The sequence below is a fragment of the Eschrichtius robustus genome, chromosome 1 (genome assembly GCF_028021215.1).
Source record: "Eschrichtius robustus isolate mEscRob2 chromosome 1, mEscRob2.pri, whole genome shotgun sequence".
Classification (NCBI taxonomy): Eukaryota; Metazoa; Chordata; class Mammalia; order Artiodactyla; family Eschrichtiidae; genus Eschrichtius; species Eschrichtius robustus.
In genome coordinates this window covers 163,987,010-164,004,364 of record NC_090824.1, presented here as the reverse complement: position 1 = coordinate 164,004,364, position 17,355 = coordinate 163,987,010, and the positions used below count along the sequence as shown (strand labels likewise).

At 40.3% G+C, this 17,355-nt stretch overlaps 1 protein-coding gene across 4 annotated transcripts in view; it reads right to left on the bottom strand.

Annotated features, from left to right (window-relative positions):
- Positions 1 to 17,355, bottom strand: part of PDE8A (phosphodiesterase 8A) — a 154,804-nt gene that overhangs the window by 91,693 nt on the left and 45,756 nt on the right. The window contains exon 1 of one of the 4 annotated variants that reach the window (XM_068558446.1): positions 16,556 to 17,316. The exons of the other annotated variants lie outside the window; for them this stretch is intronic. Coding sequence (XP_068414547.1) covers positions 16,556 to 16,768 — 213 coding nt within the window. The 5' untranslated portion in view covers positions 16,769 to 17,316. Of the gene's footprint in view, positions 1 to 16,555; positions 17,317 to 17,355 lie in introns of those variants that run through there. 4 annotated transcript variants of the gene reach the window in all.

Genomic DNA, 17,355 nt, shown 5'->3' with positions numbered 1-17,355 from the left:
ATACATCATTATAATATCCTATAGAGTATTTTCACTGCCCTAAAAATCCTCTGTACTCTACCTGTTCATCTCTCCCCACCCCCTACCACTGGCAACCATTTATCTTCTTATTGTCTCCATAGTTTTTTGCCTTTTCTAGACTACCATATAGTTGGAATCATACAAGTATGTAGCCTTTTCATATTGGCTTCTTTCACTTAGTAATACGGATTTAAGGTTCCTCCATGTCTTTTTTGTGGCTTGATAGCTCATTTCCTTTTAGTACTGAATAATATTCCACTGTCTGGATGTACCAAAATTTATCCATTCACCTACTTGAGGACATCTTGGTTGCTTCTAAGTTTTGACACTTATGAATAAAGCTGCTATAAACATCCTTGTGCAGGTGTTTGTATAGATATGTTTTCAACTCCTTTGGGTAAATACCAAGGAGAGCAATTGCTAGATCGTATGATAAGAGTATGTTTAGTTTTGTAAGAAACTGCCAATCTGTCTTCCAAAGTGGCTATGCCATTTTACATTCCCCCTAGCACTGTTTGCACCCTCCAACCCCGTTGCTCCACATCCTTGTCAGCATTTGGTGTTGTCAGTGTTCCAGATTTTGGCCATTTAAATAGGTGTAGAGTAGTATCTTACTGTTGTTTTAATCTGCATTTCCCTGACAACACATGATGTTGGGCATCTTTTCATATGCTTATTTGCCATCTGTATATCTTCTTTGGAGGTGGCTGTTAAGGTCTTTGGCCCATTTTTTAATCAGATTGTTCATTTTCTAATTGTTGTGTTTTTAAGAGTTCTTTATATATTTTGGACACCAGTCCCTTATCAGACACATCTTTTGCAAATATTTTTCCCAGTCTGTGGCTTGTCTTCTAATTCTTTTGATATTGTCTTTCACAGAGCAGAAGTTTTTAATTTTAATGAAGTCCAGCTTATCAATTATTTCTTTCATGGATTACATCTTTGGTGTTGTATCTAAAAAAGCATCACTATAACCAAGGTCATCTAGGTCTTCTTCTATGTTATCTTCTAGGAGTTTTATAGTTTTACATTTTACTTTTAGGCCTATGATCCACCTTGAGTTAATTTTTGTGAGGGGTGTGACATCTGTATCTAAATTCATTATTCTGGATATGGATGTCCAGTTGTTCCAGCACCATTTGTTGAAGTGACTATCTTTGTTCCATTGTATTGCCTTTGCTCCTTTGTCAAAGATCAGTTGGTTATATTTATGTGTGTCTATTTCTGGGCTTCCAACTTTGTTCTTTAATATTGTATAGCTATTCTGGGTCTTTTGCCTCTCCATATAAATGCTTTAATCAGTTTGTCAATATCCATAAAGTAACTTGCTGAGATTTTGACTGGAATTGCACTGAATCTATAGATCAAGTTGGGAAGAACTGACATCTTGACAGTATTGAGCCTCCCTACCCACAAACATGGAATATGTCTCCATTTACTTGGTTCATCTTTGATTTTGTTCAGAATTTTTTAGTTTTCCTCATATAGATATTTTGCACATATTTTGTTAGATTTATACCTAAGTTTTTTATTTGTTTTTTTGGGTGCTAATGTAAATGGTATTGTGTTTTTATTTTCAAATTCTGCTTGCTCATTGTTAGTATATAGGAAAGCAATTGACTTCTGTATATTAGCCGTGTATCCTGCAACCTTGTTATAATCACTTACTAGTTTCCGGAGTTCTTCTGCCTGTTGTTTTGGATTTTCTATACAGACAATCATGTCATCTGTGAACAATGACAGTTTTATGTCTTCCTTCCCAAGCTGTATACCTTTTATATCCTTTTCTTGACTTTTTGCATTAGCAAGGACTTTCAGTATGATGTTAAAAAGAAGTAGTGAGAGGGGACATCATTACCCTGTACCTGATCTTAATAGGAAAGCTTCAAGTTTCTTGCCATTAAGTATGATATGAGCTGTAGGTTTTTTGCAGATATTCTTTATCAAGTTGAGGGAGTTCCCCTCTACTCCTAGTTCGCTGAGCAACTTTTATCATGCATGGGTTTTGGATTCTGTCAAATGTTTTCTCTATCTACTGATATGATCATGTGATTTTTCTTTTTTAGTCAGTTGATATTGTGGATTAATTAATTTCTGATGTAGAACCAGTCTTGTTTACCTGGGTCTGTTTATACCTTTTTTATTTGATTTGCTAATATTTTGTTGAAAGATTTTGCATCTATGTTCAGGAGAGATGTTGGTCTACAGTTTTCTTTTCTTGTAATGTCTTTGTCTGGTTTTGGCATGAGGGAAATGCTGGCTTCATAGAATGAGTTAGAAAGTATTCCCTCTCCTTCTATCTTCTGAAAGAGATTGGAGAGAACTGGTATAATTTCTTCCTTAAATGTTTGGTAGAAATGATCATATGGTTTTTATTCTTCAGTTTGTTGATGTGGTGTATCACACTGATTGATTTGCAAATACTGAAGAATCTTTGCATCCCTGGGATAAATCCCACTTGATCATGGTATATGATCCTTTTAAAGTACTGTTGGATTCAGACTGCTAGTATTTTGTTGAGGATTTCTACGTCTATGTCATCAGTGATATTGGCCTATAATTTTCTTTTTTGTGGTATCTTTGTCTGTTTTTGGTATCAGGGTGATGGGTGGCCTCACAGATGAGTTTGGGAGTATTCCTTCCTCTGCAATTTTTTGGAATAGTTTCAGAAGGAGAGGTGTTAACTCTTCTCTAAATGTTGATAGAATTCTTCTGTGAAGCCATTTGGTCCTGGACTTTTGTTTGTTGGGAGGTTTTGGTTTTTGTTTTTCTTTGGCTGTGCTGCTGAACAGCTTGCGGGATCTTAGTTCCCCGACCAGGGACTGAATCCGGGCCCTCGGCAGTGAAAGCGCAGTCTTAACCACTGGACCGCCAGGGAATTCCCTTGTTGGGAGTTTTTTAATCACAGTTTCAATTTCAGTACTTGTGATTGGTCAGTTCATATTTTCTATTTCTTCCTGGTTCAGTCTTGGAAGGTTGTACCTTTCTAAGAATTTGTCCATTTCTTCCAGGTTGTCCATTTTATTGGCATATAGCTGCTTGTAGTAGTCTCTAATGATCCTTTGTATTTCTGTGGTGTCCACTGTAACTTCTCCTTTTTCATTTCTTATTTTATTGCTTTGAGCCCTCTCCCTTTTTTTCTTGATGAGTCTGGCTAAAGGTGTATCAATTTTGTTTATCTTTACAAAGAACCAGCTTTTAGCTTCATTAATCTTTTCTATTGTTTTCTTCGTTTCTATTTCATTTATTTCTGCTCTGATCTTTATGATATCTTTCCTTCTACCAACTTTGGGTTTTGTTTCTTCTTCTCTCTCTAGTTGCTTTAGGTGTAAGGTTAGTTTGTTTATTTGTGATTTTTCTTGTTTCCTGAGATAAGATTGTAAGTATTGCTATAAGCTTCCCTGCTAGTACTGCTTTTGCTGCGTCCCATAGGTCTTTGGATCATCGTGCTTATGTTTTCATTTGTCTCTAGGTATTTTTTGATTTCCTCTTTGATTTCTTCAGTGATCCATTGGTTGTTTACTAGCATACTGTTTAGCCTCCATGTGTTTGTGGTTTTTACAGCTTTTTTCTTGTAGTTGATTTCTAATCTCAAAGTGCTGTGGTCAGAAAAGATGGTTGATATGATTTCAATTTTCTTAAGTTTCCTGAGGCTCGCTTTGTGGCCCAACATGCGATCAATCCTGGAGAATGTTCCATGTGCACTGGAGAAAAATGTGCATTCTGCTGCTTTTGGATGCAATACTCTATAAATATCAATTAAGTCCATCTGGTCTAATGTGTAATTTAAGGCCTGTGTTTACTTATTGATTTTCTGTCTGGATGATCTGTCCATTGATGAAAGTAGGGTGTTAAAGTCCCCCACTATTATTGTGTTACTGTTGATTTCTCCTTTTATGACTGTTAATATTTGCCTTATATAGTGAGGTGCTCCTATGTTGGGTGCATATATATTTATAATTGTTGTATCTTCTTCTTGAATTGATCCCTTGATCATTATGTCGTGTCCTTCTTTGGAAGAATCAATATTGTCAAGATGACTATACCACCCAAGGCAATCTACAGATTCAATGCAATCCCTATCAAATTACCAATGGCATTTTTCACAGAACTAGAACAAAAAAATCTTAAAATTTGTATGGAGACACAAAAGATCCCGAATAGCCAAAGCAATCTTCAGAAAGGACAACAGAGTTGGAGGAATCAGGCGCCTGGACTTCAGACTATACTACAAAGCTACAGTCATCAAAACGGTATGGTACTGGCACAAAAACAGAAATACAGATCAGTGGAACAGGATAGAAAGTCCAGAAATAAACCCACACACACTTACGGTCAATTAATCTATAACAAAGGAGGCAAGACTATACAATGGAGAAAAGACAGTCTCTTCAATAAATGGTGCTGGGAAAACTGGACAGCTACACTTAAAAATAAATGAAATTAAAACATTCTTTAACACCATACACAAAAGTAAACTCAAAATGGATTAAAGACCTAAATTTAAGACCGGATACTATAAAACTCTTAGAGGAAAACCATAGGCAGAACACTCTTTGACAAAAATCGCAGCAATATCTTTTTCAATCCGTCTCCTAGAGTAATGGAAATAAAAACAAAATAAACAAATGGGACCTAATTAAACTCAAAGGTTTTTGCACAGCTAAGGAAACCATAAACAAAATGAAAAGACAATCCACAGAATGGGAGAAAATATTTGCAAACAATGCAACTGACAAGGGATTAGTCTCCAAAATTTACAAACAGCTCATGCTGTTTAATATCAAAAAAAACAAACAACCCAATCAAAAAATGGGCAGAAGACCTGAATAGACATTTCTCTAAAGAAGACATACAAATGGCCAAGAGGCACAAGAAAAGATGCTCAACATCGCTAACTATTAGAGAAATGCAAATCAAAACTACAATGAGAGAGCACCTCACACCAGTCAGAATGGCCCTCATCAAAAAATCTACAAACAATAAATGCTGGAGAGGGTGTGGAGAAAAGGGAACTCTCCTACACTGTTGGGAATGTAAACTGGTATACCCACTATGGAGAACAGTATGGAGGTACCTTAAAAAACTAAAAATAGAGCTACCATGTGATCCCGCAATCCCACTCCTAGGCATATATCCGGAGGAAACCATGGTTTGAAAGGATACGTGCACCCCAATGTTCACTGCAGCACTGTCTACAATAGCCAAGACTTGGAAGCAACCTAAATGTCCATCGACAGACGAATGGATAAGAAGATGTGGTACATGGACTTCCCTGGTGGTGCAGTGGTTAAGAATCCGCCTGCCAATGCAGGGGACACAGGTTTGAGCCCTGGTCTGGGAAGATCCCACATGCCGTGGAGCAACTAAGCCTGTGCGCCACAACTATGGAGCCTGCGCTCTAGAGCCTGTGAGCCACAACTACTGAGCCTGTGCGCCACAACTACTGAAGCCCGAGCGCCTTGAGCCCGTGCTCCAAAACAAGAGAAGCCACTGCAATGAGAAGCCCATGCGCAGCAACAAAGACCCAATGCAGCCAAAAATAAATAAATTAATTAAAAAAAAAAAAGAAGATGTGGTACATATATACAATGGAATATTACTCGGCCATTGGAAAGAATGAAATAATGGGACTCCCCTGGTGGCACAGTGTATAAGACTCCATGCTCCCAATGCAGGGGGCCCAGGTTCGATTCTCCCTGGTGAGGGAACTAGATCCCACGTGCATGACACATCTAAGAGTTTGCATGTCACAACTAAGGAGCCCGTGTGCCACAACTAAGGAGGTCACCTGCCACAACTGAGGAGCCCACGTGCTGCAACTAAGTAGCTGGTGAGCTGCAACTAAAAAGCCCATGAGCCGCAACTAAGGAGCCCGCCAGCCGCAACTAAGACCCAGTGCAACCAAATAAATAATAAATAAAAGAATGAAATAATGCCATTTGCAGCAACATGGATGGACCTGGAAATTATCATACTAAGTGAAGTAAGTCAGACAAAGACAAATGTCATATGATATTGCTTATGTGCAGAATCTATTAACAAAATGATACAAATGAGCTTATTTACAAAACACAGAGACTCACAGACTTAGAGAACGAACTTATGGTTACCAGGAGGGAAGGGTGGAGAGGAGGGATAGACTGGGAGTTTGGGATTGACACGTACACACTGCTATATTTAAAATAGATAACCAAAAAGGACCTATGGTATAGCACAGGGAACTGTGCTCAATATACTGTAATAACCTAAATTGGAAAAGAATTTGAAAAAGGATACATGTATATGTATAACTGAATCACTCTGCTGTACACCTGAAACTAACACAACATTGTTAATCAACTATACTCCAATAGAAAATACAAATTTTAAAAAAATGTTTGGTAGAATTCACCAATGAAACCATACAGGACTGGTGCTTTCTGCTGTGGAAGGTTATTAACTACTGACTCAATTTCTTCAATAGATATAGGTCTATTCAGATCTATTTCTTCTCACGTGAGTTTTGGCAGATAGTGTCTTTGAAGGCATTTGTCCATTTCATCTATGTAATCAAATGTGTGGGCATAGAGCTGTTCATGGTATTCTTTTACTAACCTTTCAGTTTCCGTGGGCTCTGCAGTGAAGTCTACTCCTTCATTTCTGATATTAGTCATTTGTGTCTTCTCTCTTTTTTAGTTAGCCTTCTAGAGAGGCTTATAGATTTTATTGATCTTTTCAAAGAACCAGCTTTTGGTTTCAAGGATTTTCTCTACTGATTTCCTGTTTTCAATTTCATTGATTTCTGCTCTAATTCTTATTATTTCTTTTCTTCTGCTTACTTTGGATTTAATTTGCTCTTCCTTTTCCCTAAGTTTTCTAAAGTGAAAACTTAGATTACTGATTTTAGATCTTTCTTCTTTTCCAATATATGTATTCAATGCCACAAATTTTTCTCTAAGCACTGCTTTTGCTGCACCCCACAAATCTTGATAGATTATCATTTTTCATTTAGTTCAAAATATTTTAAAATTTCTCTTGAGATTTCTTGTTTGACCCATGTGTTATGTAGAAGTGTACTATTTAATCTCCACATATTTTGGGATTTTCCAGTTACCTTTATGTTATTGATTTCTAGTTTAATTCCATTGTGGTCTGAGGGCAGATATTGTATGATTTCTATTCTTTTAAATTTGTTAAGGTGTTGTGGCCCAGAATGTGGTCTTAGTGAGGGTTCCATATGAGCTTAAGAAAAATGTACATTCTGCTGTTGCTGGATAAAGTAGTCAATAGATGTCAATTTTATGTCAACAGATGTCGAGTTCAACTATGTTGTTCCATAGTTTTTTGCCTGCTGGATTTGTCCATTTCTGAAAGAGGGGTGCTGAAGTTTCCTACTGTGATAGAAGAATCCACTATCTCTCCTTGCAGTTCTATTGGTTTTTGCCTGATGCAGTTTGATGCTCTGTTGTTGGGTGCATATACATCAAGAATTGTTATGACTTCTTGTAGAGTTGACCTCTTTCTCATATGTAGTACCCTTCTTTATCCCTGATAACTTTCCTTACTTTGATGTCTGCCCTATCTGAAATTAATGTAGTCTGCTTGCTTTTGATTAGTGTTAGCATGGTACATCTTTCTCTATCCACTTTACTTTTAATGTATATGTGCTTTTATATTTAAAGTGGATTTCTTGTAGATAACATTTTTTTCTGCTATTTACTGTGGGAATCTGGTCAAGCTCCTGCAGGTAAATCTCACAGTGTTGTGGGGGCCGCCATGCCACGGTTCCCCTGGAGATTTTAACTCTGAGTTACCTGCACTGAGCTGCCAGCAATTCACCAGTCACAGTTCAGGTTTTCCTACCTGGCACTGTTTGGTGTGGAGGTTTCTCCGCATGAGTCTCTGGTAAGCAGTGACTTCCTGTATTTGCCTAGCTATCCAGTCTCGGGGGCAACAGTTTACCCTGTGATTTCCCCTCTATTATGGATTTAAGAACAGTTGTTTATTCTTCAGTCTGTTCAGCTTTAATTGTTGTTAGAACAGAGTGTTGACTTCCAAGCTCCTTATGTACAGAACTGGAAACCAGAAGTCTAATACATTTTGAACAAAATTATGTGCAGGAAGTCTCAATTTACAATCCAAATATACTTGTTAGATCCTAGTAGTCATAACTGCATAAGCATGTTGGAAAGCAGGGCGTGTCAAAGGGAATGTCATCTCTGAAACTGGTGCAGAGAGGGCATCCCAGCACCATCCTCCCTGAGACCGCTCTCTGCTTTCTTTGACAGGTTATGGGGGGGGGGGGCAGGCAAATTGACTTTATTAGTGCATTCAAAGCAACCACTTGTTAATAACTATTGGTGATTAGAAAGTATTATTTTAAGCATTTTACATTCTAATATGCTAGACTTATTTATGTACAGTGGGGTTTAGTAAGTTACAGTTATGCTTTAGGAAATAAGTTCAGGGTTTTGAGTTGACTTATAATGAATTGTAATTTTTCCCATTCAAAACAGTAAGAAATGACTCCTAGTTGAAATTTTCACTTAGAGTATGTGATGTTCAGGAAGCAATTACTAAGGTTAAGCCAAAACTGCCTATGCATACCCTATGTCCCAGAAGTGAGAATTCTGGGTCTATTCACATAGATCTTTAAGGGGACATGCGCAAAGATGCCTGTCCAGGGTTATGCATAGTGGCAGGGAGTTGCAAGCAATATGGGTATGTCTAACTGGGTAACTGGGGGACAGTAATATAGTAGATCTTTTCTTTTCTTTTTTTTTTTTTTTTTTGGCCACGCCATGTGGCATGCAGGATCTTAACTCCCCAGCCAGGGATTGAACCCGTGCCCCCTACAGTGGAAGCTCAGAGTCCTAACCACTGGACAGCCAGGGAATTCCAATATGGTAGATCTTAAAAGCATATGCTAAGTGAAAAAAGTAAGAAAACAGAATGGGATCTGTAATACAATACCATTTACATAAATTAAAATACATAAGCACGTAACAGTACATACTTTATAAGAACCCATAAAAACAAAATGACATACATTAAACACATTAGAATGGTGGGCACGGAGGGAGTGGAGAACCAGATATAAATAAACCAAACAACAAAAAAAAAGAGGAACCTTGGGAAGTAGGCAAGGATTTTTAAACACAAAAAGCAATAACCATAAAGGAAAAGATTGATAAATTAGAATTAAGAATTAATTAATTCTTAATAAATTAAGAATTTTGTTCATCCAAAGACCCTAGTCAGGCACTAAAAAGGTAAGTCACAGAATGGGAGAATGTATTTGCAAAACATATAACTGACAAAGGACTCATACCCATAATATATAATGAATGCCTGAAGATCAGTGAGACAAAACTAGACAACCCAACTGGAGAGAGCCTTGCACAGGCAGGTGATGTTAATATGCTAAGAACTAAGAAGGATAATTCAATCCTCTGCATCAGAATTTCAACCAGGAAAGGAAAGTGAGCTCATCAACAATTTTTAAGTCTTAACAATTTTACAAAAATGCATGTAAGCAGGAAATTTGAAGTTATTTTAAACTTTATATAAAGTTTAAAGTTATATATAAAACATATAAACAAATATCATTGGCTAAAGTCTCTTCTATTTTAAGAGAGTTCTTGACAGAATGGAAAAAGAAGCACATGCATCTACAATTTGTGTATCTACCAGGGGAAATGAGTTATTTATGCAATTACTACACAGTAGAAAGCTTTGTTTCCATAGAGATTATGACACAACTGATTCAGGCCTTAAATTAGAATATTCCAATTTGAATTGAGAAATGATCCTTTTGTCTAAATGAATAGTGTATTCAGTGCGAATAAAAGCTCCACACATCTGCTGATATCATTTCCTCTTCACTTCAGTAATAATTAATAATGAGAATACATCCACACAAGTCCTAAAAAGGAATTCATACCCCTAAAGTTTCACAAGTGCCTGAAAACATATAGGGAATGACATATTTTTACAGGATGTACAAAAATACATAAAGAACTAACACAAAACATTTCAAAATATCTTTCTGCTCATTTCACATTACACTTAAACAGTCTCTTGTACTAACGGTGTAAACAGCAAGACAAAAAAGTCAGTTCTATCTTCCTTCTGTCATCACTAACTGAATTTAACAGATAAACTGTATACTGTCGGTGTTGGGAGGGGGTGAGGAATGCATGTTAATCCAAAGCAGAAAAACATCAGAATGTTACGTTTCAAAAGGACTGAAATATATGACCCATAAATATAGTACATGTAAAATCCTTCAGGGGCTCCACATTGCCCTACATAAAGCCTGGACTCTCTGATATGGCATTCAAGGCTCCTGTAGTGCTTGAAGCCTAAGCTTCAGCTGCCCCAACCACTTAGAACTCCTTGAAAGACCATGTCGCTTGCCATGGCCATGTCACTCATTCAGTGTGGCACACTCCTGCTTTCTTCCTCTTCTCCTCTTAATTCCTCCTCATCTTTCTAAACCCAATCATGGAGAAACTCTACCTATGCCTCTGGCCCCAACCCTTATCTGGATGAGCTGTCACACTTATGTGTTTCCAAGGCATCCTGGGTTTATCTTCATCACAGTGGGATTATATGCACTTGTCTCCCCTACCAGACTGGCTTCTGAGTTCTATTCACTTTCATAAAACTGGAACCTAAGAAAGTACAGTGCTCAGTAACTGCTGAATGAATTACTGAATTCTGAATTCAATTACTAAATAACTATAATCCCCAACATTCCCCCATGTTTTCATAATAAATGTTCCTAAAGGAAATACCTAAGGAAAAAAAGAGAAGAATAAATCCCAGTTGTTAGAGTAAAATCAAGATTGACTAGGTTTCCTGATAGGCTTATATTATATCATTCTGTTCTCTTTCCAATTTCACTGTGAGATCTTTCCAGCTGAATGGCTATTCTACCTCTCTCTCAAAGGTCTCCAAAGAAATGATCCAATCTTTAATTTTGTTACAGTTCAGTGTCCTCTCAATTAGCCAAATACACAAGAGAAGTTCTGCTTGATTAGATTCTTGTCTTGTTGCTACTCTGGGCATTTTGGCTCCCCAGGTCAACTGCTATTGTCAACATTTTTAGATATCATAGAAAGTGCCTGACCTCCTTTTGAAAAATTGTTTGCCATTAAATTATAACATATAATAAGTGAAAAACAGCACTGGTTTTGAGCACACGTAATTGAATCTCAAAAGAAAGCATGATATACAAAAAACTGGAAGTAAGCCTTCTCTAGTTCAATCAAAGGCACAAATCTCATATAAAAATGTTAGGATATGACCACGTGATTTTGTAGAAAAATTTGTAAGACCAATAACAAATAACAGCAAAACTATTTTGGAGATTAATAATAAATTTTGAATGTATATCTATATATACTCAAAATCTTTACGTATCAAGCTAAATGAAACTTGAATTTTATCATGCTGATTTAAAATTTTCCCAGTAAAAAGTTATTAGAGGGCTTCCCTGGTGGGACAGTGGTTAAGAATCTGCCTGCCAATGCAGGGGTCACGGGTTCAAGACCTGGTCCGGGAAGAACCCACACGCTGCGGAGCAACTAAGCCCGTGTGCCACAACTATTGAGCCTGCGTTCTAGAGCCCGTGAGCCACAACTACTGAAGCCCACACACCTAGAGCCTATGCTCTGCAACAAGAGAGGCCACCGCAATGAGAAGCCTGCACACCGCAAGGAAGAGTAGCCCCCGCTCGCTGCAACTAGAGGAAAGCCCACGTGCAGCAACAAAGACCCAAAGCAGCCAAAAATTTAATTAATTAATTAATTATTTAAAAAACAGTTATTAGAAAAAGTATTAGATAAGGTATCAAACATACATGGCAGTGATAAGGAATAAATCTAAAACATGAAACTATATTCATGAATTACCCTCAGAAACTGAAATTAGGGCAGATGACTTCTGTAAGTAGCTAGTTTCACCTATTATATGTTAATTTTTACTAAATAGTTTTCAGTAAACAGATAGCTGAGGACTTGAGGAAACATACAGATTCCTAGCACACTGAAGACTTTCCAAGAGAATGACACTGTGGGGTAGGTCCATGGGGCTGGCTTAACCCACCAAACCATAGGTCGTCTGAAGAAAGACTTTTAACAGGAGAGAACAAAAAGTTTGAATACGTGGTTTCGTTTTTATGACCTTTTAACTTGGATTAGCTTTATGTACTACACGGCAGAGAGGGTATGTGAACTTGGGGACTTGTGACCTGTGGTGGGTCTGAGGACAGGGCCCCATTAGGAATCCCTGAAGAACTTCTCACAGAACCCACTTCCAGAGGTGAATGTGCTTGGGAACATGGGGCTCAGAATAAAGAGCTTGGTAGTGAATGCAATGCATGAAATAAATCTGGGGGAAGTCTTATCTCCACTGCCCTTCTGGAAGGTGAACATTTGAGAGTCTGATATTCCAGTGAGCCAATAGTTTGCTTCTATAATTGGTACGTTGAATATGCAAGGCTCTTGCAGGGTAAACAAAAGTGTCTTTAAGTCATTTTCCGGCTTTAAACCTGTTTAACGGAAGTAGTGCTCCCTCCACTCCTAAAACGAGGACAAGTCTCATAAATTTTCTGCACTCTCTTTCTTAATACTAAGTCCTAGAGTTGCATTTTATTAGTTTCCTAGGGCTGCTGTAACAAATTACCACAAACTAGGTGGTTTAAAACAATAGAAAGTTATTCTCTCACAGTTCAGGAGGCCAGAAGTCCAAAATCAAGGTGTAGGCAGGGTTGCTTCCTTCTGTAGGATCTGAGGGAGAAGCTATTTCACGCCTGTCTCCCAGCTTCTGGTGGTTGCCGGGAACGCTTGGCTTTCCTTGGCTTGTAGCTGCATCACTCCCATCTCTGCCTCTGCCATGGCATGAACTTCTTATAAGGACAACAGTCACTGGACTTAGGGCCCAGACTAATCCAGTATGACCTTGTCTTAACTAATTACATCTGCAAAGACTATTTCCAAATAAGTCACATTCTGAGGTTCCAGTGGACATTAATTTTGAGAGGACACTTCAACCCAGTACACTCATTAAGTCACAAATAGAGCCTCAGTTTAGTAATTAAAAGTGATCAGTCTACTTCATTTACATAAAGTTCAAATCAGGCAAAACTAATCTACAGTATATTTTGGCGGGGGTGGGGGTAGCCTAGTAGGTAACTGAAAGAGAGTATCAGGAAGCCTTATAGGTTCCTGGAATATTCTACTTCTTGATCTGAATGCTGGTTACATGTACAAGAATTCATCGAGTTGTACACTTATGAGTTATGCATTAACTGCATTAACTTTCAAAAAGAGTTTAGGTACTTTAAAAAGAAAACGATCAGTCCAGTAGCTTAACAGCACTTCAGTTTTCATCTGAAGATTCTCTCTCCACCAGCAGGGCCAGTTGCGGGGTAGCACACCTTTGGGGAAGCAGGTGCTGCTTCTCTCCGCCTCACTTCCTCCCCTACCTGCCAGCTGCTGTTTCTGAGGCAGGGAGCATAAGAAAGGACCAGAGAGAAGGTCTCACATGACTGGTTCTATTAGACGATTTCTCACTCTAGGAGCCTGATGGATTTTTAAAGCTTTTTCTCTTACGGAGGGAGCATTTTTGTGGTTTCTCTGGAGTGTCCTGCTGTGTCCCTCCCACAGTGCCTCTTCTGTTAGGGAACCATATTAGTGGAGTATGTGATTCGACTTCCTGATGACCAAGCTGATGACCTCCAATTTCCATTTATATTTACTGATATGACAGATAGTGGCCTTAGTTCTATCAATTATTTTTGTTATCCTTTGTAGAGACTGTTCATTTTCCTTTGTGTGTATATTTTGATATTTAAGATGGTTTATTTTTTAATCTAGTGGTTACTTTTATTAATACCTGAAAGCCTTTATTTCCTTAGACAGTATCTATTTAATCCCCCATGAGAAATGACAAAATTAAGATATTTTCTTCTCTTGCACCATCCCTCCACTGTCCTATTTTAGTCCATCATACTACATCCTGTTTAACTTTATACTCTTAAATATACCTACACCTCCAGTAGTTTGTCTGTTAGCTTTAAACGATACCCTTTGAACCCTACCTATTAAAGATGAGAAAAGAATATTCTAAATTTACCACCATCTTCTTTCCTCTTCTCCTCTCAAATTTGGTTAGTTAGATAATTTCATATTGTCAGATCATATAACCGTCACATTCTGTTCCATTGCACTCATCTCCAAATTTGTTTTAACCTACAGGTAAACAGACTCAATGCTTGTAACAGTTCTTTTGCTGGAGTTTTTCCAGTTACCGCTTGGTGGACTGAAGTTTGTCTTTCACTAGATTCCTCAAGAAGAGTTCATGGGGATATTCTTTCTCAAGTTCTTATATTTAAAAACTTGTTTTTTAAAAAAATACAATTTCAATGAATATAAAATCCTTGGGTCAATCTTACTCTTCTTAAGGATTTTGTCAGTCTTCTCCCATGTTGATTGATGATAAGGAACAGACAAAATTTCCCCTTTTATAAGTTAGTTGATCTTTTGGCCTGGCCGTCCAAATAATTCTTTACATTTGAAGTCCAATAATTTTACTGGGATATACTGCAAGGCTGACGGTTCTATGTTAATTTTTCCTGGGTATACAGTGCGTCCTTCCAAACTGTAGATTCAAGTTCTCCTTTCTGGAAACCTTTAAATTTTTATTTTGTCTATTATTTGTTTCCTTCTTCAGGGAATTTTTGTACTTTTCATTCATATGTCAAAACTATTTGTTTTCACTTCGCTCACTTACTCCTTTTCTGTTTTCTATACACTGTCTTGGTTAACTTTTAACTTGCCTTCATTTCTTTGATGGGTTTTATTTTTCCCTTCACTTGCTTTCTTGAACTTAGGTTTTTTTGCCTACTACTTGCCATTTCTTCCCTGAGCTCCTGTATTTCTGATTTGTGCTCCAGCTCTTCACAGCGGTAAACTGACATTTTTCTTTAATTTGTGAAATATTTCATCATAATTTTCACTTGTTCTGTGCCAGTATTTTTCTAGTGAGTGTTGATCATCATCATCTTTTTGTTTTTTCATGTTTCTTCATCTTCTTTTAAGTAATTATGTTTGACTAGATCCTGAACTGGTCCATTTTTGATTACTCATTTTTGAAGGGGGTTTATTCTAGACTAGTTATTTGAAAAAGACTCACTTGGGAGAAGAGCCAGAGCCATGTTCAGGGGAACGGGAGTGTTCTTTCTTTTTCTGGCGGGATAGTATACGTGGACACACAGAGTGGGGGAGGGTATTCCTGAGCTTCTCAGAGTCTCTCTCTCCAGCCAAAGAGACAGGCAGCTGTGAGGGCTGTTCACAGTGCAGAGTCCTCTCCTTCCTGTCGCAACAGCTCAGCTTGCTCCCCACAAACATTACTTGCGTTAAGTCCTCCTTCAGTTCCATGCTCCTCTGCATCTTGGTATCAAACTGGATCCGGTGAAGCTTCTGACACCAGCCTGTACACTCATTTCCACCATTTCAAACCAAACATTTTGGTTTTGAACCCCAGGGTGCATCCCTCACCTTGGAAAGTACTATTTGCTACTTGAGTTTTCTTTTCCTAAGGTCTGCAGCTGCAAGTGTCTTCTGTCTACCTCCTCTCATACTCCTGGTCCAATCTTTCAAAAACCCTTTCCACTTATTTTCTGGTTTGGGGTTTCAGACATCTCCTAATTTCTTCAAAGACAGAGTTTTCATTTCTGGGTTATTCTTCCCCCTCCTAGTTGCTTGGGGTAATTTTCCAGGGGAGGATGAAGAAAGGCTTACTTCACAAACTGTCCCAGTAAGACTGCTTAATAAAAAATTAACTTTGTCCTGCTGAATGCTTCAAAAATCGCGTTTCTGATACTATTTTCTAATTGCATATGCTTCAAGTACAACATGCATGCTAATAAACGTGAACCTCAAATACATGTGCAGTGAAGCAAAGCTGATGTTCCAGATTACATTTTAATAGTCCCAAAGAAAATGGAAAACTGCAACTGCATGCTTGTGCAAAGCTGACACAGGGAAAACGCAACACGGTGGTAGGGTCCAGTACCCCGGCTTCACAGTGCTAGCCGACCTTCCCTTTCCACCACGAGAACCAAAAGAACAAAGTTCACACTGATTTAACGTTCAGAGTCCCGCCAGAGTATCCTGGGGGGGTTCCTCTGTACTCGCTGTTTGGTAGGTAATGGATTCAAGCGCCTGGGTCAAGTTCACAGCGGTCCCTCCTGCTCGACACGTCGGGTCGGATGTGTCCCAGTAACCGACGCCACGGCTCGGAAACCGTCCTAAGCACAACTCTACTAAGCAGAGTCCCAAGGACCACGGATGGTGCGCCTCGGGTCGCTACCCTGGCAAGACGGTCCGCTTGCGTCCGTCAAAGTCATCTAAAGCCGGGCGACAGGGCACCGCGGCCCGGGAGAGAGCCCCGCCAGTCCCTGCGGAGAAGCTGCCGCGCCGCGGAGCCCGAGTTTCACCGCGGACCGAAGCCTCGGAGCCCCCGCCCGCCCGGCACCCCTTACCGTGTTGCCGTTGCCGCTGCCGCCGCTTGGCTCGGACTCCACGAGGCTGGAGCCGCAGGACCGGGCCGAGGCGGCCGTCGTGTGACCAGGTGGGAGGCGCGGCCCGCCGGGGTGCAACGGCGGCGCCGCGGGGCCCGGCGCGTCCTCGGCCTCGTTGCCGCCGTGGTACACCTCCCGGCTCTCGGAAGCGTGGATGCTCTGGGCACAGCCCATGCTGGCGGCGGCGCCGCCGACACGCTGGCGGGCAGCCGCGAAACGGTCAGTAAACGGCCAGCCCGGCGCCTCGCGGCCGCCGCGACCGCCCTATCATCGCCGCCTGGGCGGGCGGGCGGGCTGGCGGGCGGCGGCGAGCGCTGGTCTCGCGCCAGGAAGTGCGGCCGCCCCTTTTATCGCGGTGCGGGCGCACCGCGGCCGCCCCTCCGAACATGCCCTTCATGGCGCGGGAGCCCCTGGCCGCTTCCCTCACATCGCCGTGCTCCCCTCGGCCGCGCCGCGCTTCCGGGGAATTTCTGGGAGGAGATTTGAGCTCTCCCGACCCGAAAGCAGGCGAGTCCGCGCCACGCGAGCGACACCGCCCTCGCAGTGGGGCGGCGCGAACCCCGAGGGAGGCGAGCTCCCTGCTGCGCCCGCTCACGGCCCCGTTCCCGCTCCGCGGCGCTACAGCCGCCGACTCTCGAGGCTCCGACACCAACGCCGCTCCGCCTGCCGCCCTGCGAATAAATGCTCCTGGTCCGAGGGCTGGTAGCAGAGAAAGCTAGCCTAGATCTCTCGCCGTTGAGGGGTAGGGGCCGGAGGAAGCC